The sequence below is a fragment of the Chanos chanos genome, chromosome 15 (assembly GCF_902362185.1).
Source record: "Chanos chanos chromosome 15, fChaCha1.1, whole genome shotgun sequence".
NCBI lineage: Eukaryota > Metazoa > Chordata > Actinopteri > Gonorynchiformes > Chanidae > Chanos > Chanos chanos.
In genome coordinates, this window is record NC_044509.1 from 8,818,290 (window position 1) to 8,831,598 (window position 13,309).

The 13,309-nt window shown below is 40.1% G+C and overlaps 2 protein-coding genes across 2 annotated transcripts; both read left to right on the top strand.

Moving 5' to 3' along the window:
* Positions 1-7,219: 7,219 nt before the first annotated feature.
* On the top strand, positions 7,220-8,239 carry LOC115828223 (trace amine-associated receptor 13c-like). Its single transcript, XM_030792181.1, has one exon. The coding sequence runs from the start codon at positions 7,220-7,222 to the stop codon at positions 8,237-8,239; it is 1,020 nt and encodes a 339-aa protein (XP_030648041.1).
* A 3,629-nt stretch (positions 8,240-11,868) lies between these two features.
* On the top strand, positions 11,869-12,885 carry LOC115828819 (trace amine-associated receptor 13c-like). Its single transcript, XM_030792919.1, has one exon. It carries the CDS (start codon positions 11,869-11,871, stop codon positions 12,883-12,885), a length of 1,017 nt encoding a protein of 338 aa, XP_030648779.1.
* Positions 12,886-13,309: the final 424 nt, after the last annotated feature.

Sequence of the window (13,309 nt, forward strand, 5' to 3'; positions counted from 1 at the left end):
TGTTGTGTGCCATCAAGTTCCAAAATAAAAGGTGGCCAGTGACATTATGAAGTCATGTCCTCAACCATAAATAGCATAATACGAATAAAAAGGAAAGCAGAGTTAAGGCCTAAATTTATTCTTACTTTGTAGGACACAAAGAAGACAGGGTGATACAATGGTTAGCATGGGTAACGCTGTTGCCTCACAGCAGGAGGGTCATGGGTTCGGATCCCGGCTGGCTGTCCCACGTCTCTTTTGGATGGTGTTTGCATGTTCTCCCTGTGTTTGTGCGTGTTTTTGCTGGGTGCTCCGGTTTCCTTCCACCATCAAAGACACGTATGTTAGGGTTAATACTCAAGTCAGTGCCCTTGACCAAGGCACTGGCAAAAGAACTGGAGTTCTTATCGCCGGGCCGTGCACAGTGCTGTGGCTGCCCACTGCTCCTAATGTGTGTGCTCACTGCTACTACCCATCAAGTGCATGGACGCTGTTTTTTTGGCTAAATCTGGTCAGCCCGTCACAGCCTTCATATAAAATAGTCGTTGAATGTTGGGCTGTGACTAGTCTGTCTGATTTGGTACAAATTTAGCCAAAGATGGACATCTGTTTCGGACTACATATAGCCCTAATGCAGCAATGAAAATAAGATCACACTGCAGCAAGAATTACATTTCGATGAAATAGTGTGTTTTATTGTGTACACTACTCTCAAATTAGTCTGTGTGAACATTTTTGAACATAATCACGGCTGTTCAAAAAAAACCCTTAAATATATTTATGAAAAATATGTTTAAAATATGCCACACAAATAACATGTGACGTTACTGCTCTTTGATACTAATTTTATCTATAAGAATGTACTTTCCTGCTGCTTCATGACACACATACACACACACACACACACACACAACCACAGGATACAAATTTTGGGTGACAGCAGTATGGAACGCCAGAGTGGCTTGTTTCGACTGATTGGTCACTCAAAATTCAAAAGCTGGAGGTGGGCATGAAGGAGGTGAAGGCAGACAAAGGACTCACAACTCTCTGAAGTATGTTAGATCAAAACCGAGAGTGGTGGAGACACAGATACACGTTGAACTGGGAAAGTAATTATAATTAATTTGGATAATACAGAAACACGTGTTTGACTGAACTTTAGTTGAGCCAGTCAAGGTAATCGAGGTAAGCTGAAGAAGCAAGGTTTCCATTTGGAGCTAATGCTAGCGTCATGTTAGCCTCGTTAACACATTGTAGTTAAACTGGATTTCTCAGGCTCCAGGTGAGTTTGTTGTGTGAAGTTGGAGCACAGACAGGCAGGCGGCGCATGTTTTTTGTGGCCCCTTTTTTAAAAGACCCCGGCGGGCCGGCACCGTCCAGACGTTTGTTTTTGTTTACCCACTCAGGAAGGTCGGTGGTAGCAGCTTATTCAGCCTCCATTTATCAGAGAGACTCTCTCTGACAGTGGGCTGCAGCTTCCATTTTTTCTTCAGTATTGTTGGCGCATGTTTGCAGGGCGCATATATGTTTCAGGAGTAAAGTTTTTCTTTCTTTTTTTGTAATGCGGCCCACTTTTCTCTCTCTCCGTGTGTGTATGTGTGTGTGTGTGTGTGTGTGTGTGGTTGGTGGAGGTGTGATGTGATGGTGCTGGTTTTCCCCTCTTTGTGATTCATCACCAGCTGGACTTTTTCCCTTTCACCTGACCATCATTGTGCTTTCTTGAATGTTAAATTCTGTTCAGTTGGATTAGGTCGGGTGAAACTTTAATAGCCCGCACGGGGAGTTGGTCTCCACAGCAACAGGGGAGAATAAGATCCAGCCTTTAGATAAGAGCAACAGCAATCCGTAGAGATGCTGACCTCCAAGTTGTAATTATCAGCTTTATTATCAGCAATATGTACCCATTTAATCTGTAATATTGCAGGTTTGCATAGACATTGCATGTTTGAGTTACCAATATTGCATGTTTGGCCATAATGATTAACACAAGTAGTCCAGCTCTATAAGGGTGCGCTCCAACTCTTCCAGTCATCGATCACACCATGGAAGCGATAGAAGATGCTCAGCTTCTCATTTTCAATCGCCCCTTGGGTTCATCTCCTGGAAGTTCATCTCCCAGCCATGGTAAGATAATCAACTCGTTAGAAAATAAGCCTTACCCTAATCCTGTTATATATGGTAGCATAATGCATTTGTGCATATACTGTGCGATGTAGCCTACGGTAATACAGAAAACATAGGGGGCTGCATGACCTCAGGAGTTCTGGAAAAGTGTACATGTATGTTGGTGTGCTGCCTGATGGTGATTCATTAAAACCAGCAAAAGCTAAGTCCAATAAAGCCTCCGTCGCAATTATTTACCCTAACAGCTGCATGCACACGATAGTGACCATCAGACGGTATCCCAGCATTGTGTACATCACAGCATCTCTCTCAGTTCTCATTCTCAGTTGCCATTTGATAAGTGTGTGTTAACATATGTCTGACTTACATCCATTTCAAGACTGATTAAAAATGTTTTTCTTTGTCAATACACCTGCTGTCAAAAATTGGTACACCTGGGCCACAGAACATGATATTTCCTGTGCTGTGGCAAACCACCTTAAACATGCCCCTGGACAGTCTGGCAGTGGAGGCTATACCTGCAACCGAAAATATTTTTTTTTTTCAACTGTTGTGTAATATTTCATTGTATGCTGACATTCATTTAATGTTTTCAAGTTGCTTTGGTTGTGTAGGCTTTTTGGACTTTTTGTTGTTTGTTGCTTTGCAAATGTGTTCATTTTTTTATTGTACATACAATAACATGCCCCTGGAGGGTCTGGCAGATGTATCTGATGTGTAAATAATCGTTTTATTGGTACTTTTTTGGCACTTGAGTAAGTATAATATGATGATATAATAATATAAGGAATATAATCTACAGGGGTCCTACTAATTGCCACACTAGACCACACTACACCACACTGTACCGCACGATACCACACTGTACCGTACGGTACAACACTACACCACACTAGACCACACTGCACCACTCTGTACCAAACTATACCACACTGTACCACACTATACCACAATGTACCACACTGCACCACACTACACCTGACTACATCACACTGTACCTCACTGCACCACACTACACCACACTGTGTCACACTATACCAAACTGTACCACACTGCACCACACTGTACAACACTACACCAAACTATACCACACTACACCACACTGTACCACACTACACCACACTGCACGACACTGCACCAGACTGCACCACACTGCACGACACTGCACCACACTGTACCACACTACACCACATTTTACCACACTACACCACACTGTACCACACTACACCACACTGTGTCACACTATACCAAACTGTACAACACTACACCACACTATACCACACTACACCACACTACACCACACTATACCACACTACACCACACTGTACCACACTACACCACACTGCACGACACTGCACCACACTGCACGACACTGCACCACACTGTACCACACTACTCCACACTGTACCACACTACACCACACTATACCACACTACACCACACTGTACCACACTACACCACACTGTACCACACTACTCCACACTACACCACACTACACCACACTGTACCACACTGCACTGCACTACACCACACTGTACCGCACTACACCACACTGTATCACACTACACCACACTATACCACACTGTACCACACTACACCACACTGTACCACACTACACCACACTATACCACACTACTCCACACTGTACCACACTACTCCACACTGTACCACACTACACCACACTATACCACACTACACCACACTGTACCACACTACACCACACTACACCACACTATACCACACTACACCACACTATACCACACTACTCCACACTGTACCACACTGCACCACACTACACCACACTGTACCACACTACTCCACACTGTACCACACTACATGACAATACACCACACTATACCACACTTGACCAAACTACGCCACATTTTACCACACTGTGTCACACTATACCAAACTGTACCACACTACACCTGACTACACCACACTACACCACACTATACCACACTACTCCACACTGTACCACACTGCACCACACTACACCACACTGTACCACACTACTCCACACTGTACCACACTACATGACAGTACACCACACTATACCACACTTGACCAAACTACGCCACATTTTACCACACTGTGTCACACTATACCAAACTGTACCACACTACACCTGACTACACCACACTATACCAAAAGATATCACACTGTACCACACTGTACCACAGTACACAACACTACACCACACTATACCACACTACACCACACTATACCACACTGTACCACACTACACCACACTATACCACACTACACCACAGTATACCACAGTGTACCTGACTACACCACACTATACCACACTACACCACAGTATACCACAGTGTACCACACTACACCACACTATACCACACTGTGCCACACTGAACCACAGTACACCACACTATACCACACTACACCACAGTATACCACAGTGTACCACACTACACCACACTATACCTCACTGTACCACACTGAACCACAGTACACCACACTATACCACACTATACCACACTACACCACACTATACCACACTGTACCACAGTACACCACACTGTACCACACTACACCACACTATACCACACTGTACCACACTACACCACACTGTACCACACTACACCACACTACACCACACTATACCACACTACACCACAGTATACCACAGTGTACCACACTACACCACACTATACCACACTGTACCACACTGAACCACACTATACCACACTACACCACAGTATACCACAGTGTACCACACTACACCACACTATACCTCACTGTACCACACTGAACCACAGTACACCACACTATACCACACTATACCACACTACACCACACTATACCACACTGTACCACACTACACCACGCTGTACCACACTACACCACACTATACCACACTGTACCACACTACACCACACTGTACCACACTGTACCACACTACACCACACTGTACCACACTACACCACACTGTACCACACTACACCACACTATACCACACTGTACCACACTACACCACACTATACCACACTGTGCCACACTACACCACACTATACCACACTACACCACACTATACCACACTGTACCACACTGAACCACACTACACCACACTATACCACACTGTACCACACTACACCACACTATACCACACTGTACCACACTACACCACACTGTACCACACTACACCACACTATACCACACTGTACCACACTACACCAAACTGTGCCACACTGCACCACACTGTACCAAACTACACAACACTGTACCACACTACACCACACTACACCACACTGTACTACACTGCACTACACTACACCACACTGTACCACACTACACCACACTACACCACACTGTACCACATTTTACCACACTACACCACACTATATCACACTAAACCAAACAGTACCACACTATACGACATGTGCTGGCATCCAAATTGTGGTAAATTGGCCCTAGAAGAATTCGTGGCTCTCCTGTCACTCTTTTTAACAGATTTACAATTTTTAAAAACCATTAATGTATCAAAATATGGTTCTAAATTAAATGTCCTGTCATTGACTAAAACAGACACAGCATCTGTTCCATAGCAAAACCGATTAATGTCCTGTAATTTTTCATCAAATTAAAGCATGACACATAGCAACTATCCTTGAGCATATTCGGGACTGTTTGCACTTGATATGCAGCGTTCATCCTGTTTCCTGAAGGCTTTTCTTTCTTCAAAATTTCTTGGCGGATGTTTCTGACTTCTTCCACAGTGTGGTACAGTGTGGTGTAGTGTGGTACAGTGTGGTGTAGTGTGGAATAAATTGAAACAGTGTGGTACACAGTAGTCGCGAGTGTGGTACAATGTGGTACAGTATGGTGTAATGTGGTGTAGCACAGTATAGTGTGGTACAGTGTGATATAGTGTGGTCTAGTGTGGTGTAGTGTGGTCTAGTGTGGTGTAGTGTTGTATAGTTTGGTATAGTGTAGTGGCCTTTCCTATTTATGTTCAATGAATTCAGTTAGGCACAGGTGGACTCCAGTTAAGTTGTAGAAGCATCTCAAGGATCATTGATAGATGTAGGATGCACCAGAGCTCAATTGCAGGTGTCATAACAAAGAGTCTGAATACTTATGTGAATAGCATATTTCAGTCTTTTATTTTTAAAAGACTGAAATATGACTGAAATATGTAAATGGCATATTTCAGTCTTTTATTTGTAATAAATTAACAAAACACTCCAAAAACCTGTTTTTGCTTTGTCGTTGTGGAGTACTGTGTGTAGATTGATAAGAAAAAAAAAAGAAGAAGAAGAAGAACTGAATCCATTTTAAGGTGAGTCTGAAACATAAAATGTGGAAAACTTGAAAGAGTCTGAAAGCTTCGTCGTTTTATAGACGTCTTTTCAACAACCTGAGAAAGACGGCTTTTCACCTTTCAACCAAATCAGGCACAGTTGTCTTTTCAACATCTTTTCAATGTTTTTTTTTTTTTTTTTAATTTTTGCTGGGTGGGTGCTTGCTGCTCTCCGCTCCTAGTGTGTGTGTGTGCTCACTGCTCAGTGCTCCTAGTGTGTGTGTGTGAGTGTATAAGATGGATCAAATGCAGAGGATGAATTTTGTCCCACTGTGTACTGTGTATAAGACTGAGATGACAACAAAGGATTTCATTTCATTTCAAGACATTGCATCCGAGGACTGGTTCAGTCTCTCATGACTCACTGCACCTTTCATTTTCCCAAAAGTAGGCCAACACCTCCTCATATGAAGATTATAGATGTCTTATTTAGAAATAAATGTTGCACAAAAGGGAACTCAATAATGAACATTCTTTTAATCCTGCCAAGGAAAAGAAACTTATTTTTGAAAGATCAGCTACACTGAACCTTACTCTCTCTCACTCACTCTCTCTCTCTCTCTCCCTCCCTCTCTGCCCTACCATCTCCCTGGAGTATTGAAGGGACATCATTGGAAATTTTTCACATGCTTGACAGTGGGAGGGCCTATACCACATATAAAAAAAGGTCAGTGCTGCTTGTCAGATACTTGGCCTTCTGATATTCATTTAAAATCATTGCATTGCTTCTTTGCACCTCATTATTTGGATGAGAAATTTTTGGATGATTTTTTGTAGACAGTCTCTCAGTCAATGGAATCAAATGACTTTGAGAAATACAATACAGTTCAATACTGTTTTCCATCTCAAAATTCATCTTGTACAAAGGAGATTAGGTCTACATCTGTCAGCGTTGTTTTATATGTGTTGTTTTCAATAATATCCATACTCACTGTGTTTTTGAATCTGTTGGTGATCATCTCCATCTCTCATTTCAAGCAACTCCACACTCCAACCAACCTGCTCATCCTCTCACTGGCTGTGGCAGATCTAATGGTTGGTGCGATTGTAATGCCAATGGAGAGCATACGGTTAATTGAGACGTGCTGGTATTTTGGGGAGATTTTCTGTGCACTGTATCCTGTTATCGTGTATATTGTTGTATCGGCTTCTCTTGGAAATTTGGTCTTTATATCAGTTGACCGCTACATAGCCATAAGTGACCCTTTAAGATACACCGTGAGAGTAACATTCAGAAAAACCTTATGTTGTATAGGCATTTGCTGGTCCTCATCTCTGACCTATGCTGTAGTTTTATTATTTGATCATTTAAGTGAACCTATGGCTCATGTAGCATGTTATGGAGACTGCATAGTTGTCACAGAGTTTAGTGTGATGATTGCTGATCTAATAATTACTTTTCTTACTCCTTGTACGGTTATAATCATTTTATATTTTAAAGTTTTTAAATTGGCTAGAAAACAAATGAACATAATAAATGAAATGAGCGCTGGCCTAAAACATAGTGAAAAAGCTGTATTACCAAAGAAGTCCGAACGTAAAGCTGCAAAGACTTTAGGTGTTTTAATCGTAGTGTATTTAATTTGTTGGATACCTTATTACATTTGCATCCTTACAGTCGACAATATCACGACTTCGTCAGCTATTGTTAATATCCTCAGTTGGTTTATGTACATAAATTCTTGTTTAAATCCTGTCATATATGCACTATTTTATCCATGGTTTAAAACATCAGTAAAATACATACTGACTCTAAGAATAATCAAATCATCTTCTTCTTCTTTTATTAATTTATTTTCAGACAATGGATAAGGATGGAATGACTGAATTAATTAGAAAAATAGGCGATGCTACTTCAAGCATTTTCCTACATGTGTTTTTCATGTAAACAGGAGCATTTGTACAGCATACTGGTCTGTAAATGTAACTTAAAAATGTGTTTTCTAAAATGAGCGTCTCCAAGTAATATGAAATTATTTTTCTTCTTTGCCCTGTAATATAATTTTTACTGGACTACAATTCTAATCTTCAATGTAACAGAGATTTGTGTGCTTTGTAGTTGCAGCAGACCTTCCAACAGGCCCATCCTGCACTGTTTTGTACCACATTTTGCACTACTATGAGTAAAAGACAATTACAGTTATAATAATTAAAAATTCCTTGGATTGTCATTAATTCTGAAGTCAAAATGTCTTTGTATCATCCTCCCAATCACAGGTTACTCTAAAGACATATTTCATTTATATATGTGCACTCACACATTTTACATACAGCCTTTATACAGCTTCATCAGGAATTTGCAGCAGCTTATCTGCATTACATACCCATACACAACTGCAACTGGGATGCCTGCATTGTTCAGCTGAGGAGAATGTTCATACAAAAGCACAAAAGAGTAACATATAGTGCTGCTTTCTCCCGTAATTACCTTAAGCTGTCTTTATTTTGGACACATTGTTGTTATAATAGTTGTTTGATATGTCTCGTTACCATTCACTGCAATGTGTTATCAGGGGTGGATTTAGTCATTTTGGAGCCTAAGGCAAACACAGGCATGAGGTCCTCCACGTCCCTTGTTCTCCCACTCTTTCAGTTAGGGCTGCCACTAACGGCTATTTTTCGATCAATTAATCTATGGACTATTTTACTGATTAGCTGATCAATCTAAAGTAGCACCTACATGTTTTCTCTTCAGTTGCTCATGCATAGCGCAAGTGCAGCTGTGGTATGCCATCAAAACCTTGCACAGTGTACAAAACACCTTTTGTTTTGTGATAATGTGAAGTACTCCCATACTTCTGAAGCCTTTAGTCTTTGGAAACTTTTACACTGAACCTCTTACGCAACCATGTTGTCTGTGCTGCAGCTTCCATGATTTTTAAAATTGTAGTGTTGCCTGGAGCCGACCGATAACTGGAGCTGAAAACGACTGAGCTCACGCACGCAGCAAATTACATAGTGATATTAAAGAAAAACATTTGTTCGAATGATCTGAAGAGTTTTAGAAATCAAAAATTTATTCACTTTTTCACCTCATCGGCACTACAAAAGAGGCGAAAAGCGAATAAATTAACGGTTATTAATACACAGCTTTGTTGAATACTCAATTCACAGTTCACAGTTCAGGCACCCTACTAATATTTGCCAGCCAGAAATAATAATGTAATGGCTACAATGGTCGTCTTGGTTAACTATATTATAAATGGTCAAAAATGAATCCCTTCAATGGCTTTTATCGTCTGTAGTTGATGTGGACCTCCACTCATTATCATATTACCTAAATTCAAACCTTTGAATGTTATCAGAAATTTCTTATCAATCAACAATGTAAGCATGAATAAAACACTTAACTAGTATTTTACATATCCAAGGTGTTTCTGATTTTCACGAATATCACATTAACTGTCATGTTACATGTTACACTGTTAATGTAACTATGATACAAAATTCCCTACATCCCAATGAACTGTATGACTGATGAAAATGAACACTCATTTACTATCATGACAATATTTACTCATAACATATTTCAAATGGCTTTCTTGTAATGGCTACAATGGTAGGCTTGGTTAACTGTATTATAAATGGTCAAAAATTTAAAAAAAAAAAAAAAAAACCTCTATAAAATAAGTATTACCATTTAACCCAAAATTTAGTTAATTGTCATTACCACTCTAAAACATCTTTAACACTTGTTAAAGGGTTTTCTTTAGTGACATGGAGATGACCTTATGTTCATGTTGCGACACGCTAATCATGGCTTCTTAACAGGTGTTTACGTTTACATCAGAGAAAAGTCACCTCAGAAGCTGTGATGTAGGAATGATTTCTCCACATAGTAATTTCCAACAGTCCTTGGGGCCTACACCCATATCATAGCTAATAGGGTACGAATCCAGTGGCTGCTTGGGGTACCTCATAGATCTCTGCTCAAATGTTGAAGCAGGTGTTGGGCAGTAATGCATCCCCTTGTAGTTCTTCTTTCGACAGCTGCAAGTTCCTCCATTCGTGTCTGTGGTGCTCAGCCTCACTAGTGCTGTTGCCCTCCTCAGCCAGAATAAAGGAAGTGCTAAAGCTGAATCAAGTGGATCAAGGGCCATGTCTTTCACCTGGGCTTCTGAGGAAGGGGCTTCACAACAGCTAATGTGGCCTCCTGATAAAGCTGATTAGACCAGATTCAAGACACCGGATCTGTGATTGTGTAATTGTTCTTTTGTGTATTTTGTACTTTTGAAAAGACAGTTTATAAGCTTGAATGGATTGTGAATGGACTGGCACTGACTGAAATCCATGGATCCACAAAGACCTACAATGATGTTTTTAATTATGTCTTAGAACTTGCAATATGGAAGTTTTAAGGTATATATCTATATACCACTGGGCTGCTGGATATTTATATCCTAATGATTTATGCCGTTGAGTTCAAAGAGAATACTGAACTAACCTTTATGTAGCAGCGACCTCAACCAAACAGAATATATAAAGAATAAAATCTCTTATCAATGCCCTTAAAGTGACATGCACTTTAAGGCCATTTTCAGGCCTGCAAAGCTCCTACTGTGCAGCACAGTATTTCTAAATAAATAGAATAGAAATCACAGAAATAGAATGCATATCCAAATAATAACAGAACATTTACACTAATCTGTGACAATCACATCTAATAGTATTTGCATGTATAAGGTACTCCCTCTGTGCAAAACTCCCTGTGCATTGGAATAGTTGGGCAGATGGCGTCATCACGAAACCCCCCTCCCAGTTTTTTGCACTGTTTTCAAGTTTGTTTTTTTTTGTGCTTCCTCATTAATGTGTAGTTCGCCAGTTCATTTTCTCTGCCAACTTTGTGTGCATTTCATTTCCTTACATTTCACTTTGTGTGTTGTGCATTGCATATTGTTGTCAGGTTGACCTGCCGCAAAGTATTTCCTAATCAAGGTATAAATGGGAAGGTTAATCACACGGCAATATGTGGAATATTTGTATTTCTACGAGTGAATATCTACTGGCTAGGATATGTTTCCGATGCAGTTACGGTTCTGATGCCATCTAGCGACTCATATTAGAATTGTATACCATGTTTGTGATGTTTATATTCCTTTGTGTTCCCTTGTACAGAAACCACACACACCTATCATACTCCTGTTCAACTGTCGACTGAATATCTAATAAAGGGTGGATTTCACTAACCCCCAATCTTCGCCTGATCATCCTACTAACAGAGGATTGGAGTGAACTCACTTGGACTCCTCCAATCCCTTCCTCTCTCTTTAAAACCAAGGGGATATCATTGGGCAATGGGAGGACCTATTTCACAAATAAGAGTTCGGTGCTGTTCATCAAAGGAATGGACTTCAGATCTTTCTACAACATTGCTCTACCTTTCCCAATTAGTTGGATGAACTTCCATGGATGATTGTTTTGTTGGCAGTTTCTTTATTTAAATGGAATCAAATAACTTAGGGAAATACAATACAGTTCAATACTGTTTTCCATCTCAAAATTCATCTTGCATAAAGGAGATCCGCTCTAGATTTGTCAGCATTGCTTTATATATGTTTTTTTCAACAATTTCTTTATCCACTGTGTTTTTGAATCTACTGGTGATCATCTCCATCTCTCACTTCAAGCAGCTCCACACTCCTACCAACCTGCTCATCCTCTCACTGGCTGTGGCAGATCTAATGGTTGGTGCGATTGTAATGCCAATGGAGAGCATACGGTTAATTGAGACGTGCTGGTATTTTGGGGAGATATTTTGTGCTACATATCCTATTATTGTATATGTTGTGGTTTCCGCCTCCCTTGGAAATCTTGTGTTTATTTCAGTTGACCGCTATATAGCTATAAGTGACCCCTTAAGGTACACTACAAGAGTAACATTCAGGAAAACCTTATTTTGTATAGGCATTTGTTGGTCTTCATCTCTGACATACTCTGTGGTTTTGTTATATGGTCATTTATGTGAACCTATGGTTCATGTGGCATGCTATGGAGACTGTGTGATTGTCACACACTTCACTCTGGTGTTTACTGATGTAATAGTTAGCTTACTTTGCCCTTGCATGATTATAATTACTTTATATATTAAAATATTTATCATGGCCAGAAAGCAAATGAATATAATAAATGAAATAAATCTTTGCATAAAACATAATGAAAGGGCTGCATTACCAAAGAAATCTCAGCATAAAGCTGCAAAGACTTTAGGTATCGTGGTTATGGAATATGTAATATTTTGGGTACCATATTACATTTCCGCCCTTACAAATGACAGCGTCTCATCCTCATCTGTTTTTACTGTTGTGTTTGGTTGGATTGTGTATTTAAATTCTTGTTTGAACCCTGTCATCTATGCATTATTTTATCCATGGTTTAGAATATCATCAAAACACATACTAACACTCAGAATAATGGAAACATCTTCTTCTTGTATGAATTTGTTTCCAGCTAATGAATAAGTAGAAGTAGAAGTACTTTATTGGTCACACACACACACACACACACACCCACACACACACTAGAACAGTGAGCAGTGAAAGCAGTGAGCAGCCTCCGCATTTAACCCATCCTATACACCCAGTGAGCGCATACAACAGTGAACACACACATGGACACACGCACACACACTAGGAGCTAGGAATAAGTTTCAGCATCAACAAGTGTCACCTACCCAGTTCAGCCAAAATACTGATTATGAAAAACTTTAAAAGATTTGATAATAAATTCCTTGAAAAAACTGGAAAATATTTTTCCTTACATCTATGTGTCAGTTAAAAAGATGTGGTTATCATTACTGGTCTGTAGACACAAGTGAAAAATGAAATTTCTGAAATGAATGTATTTTATTGACATGAATTATTTTCTTGATTAATGTCTGTCTCT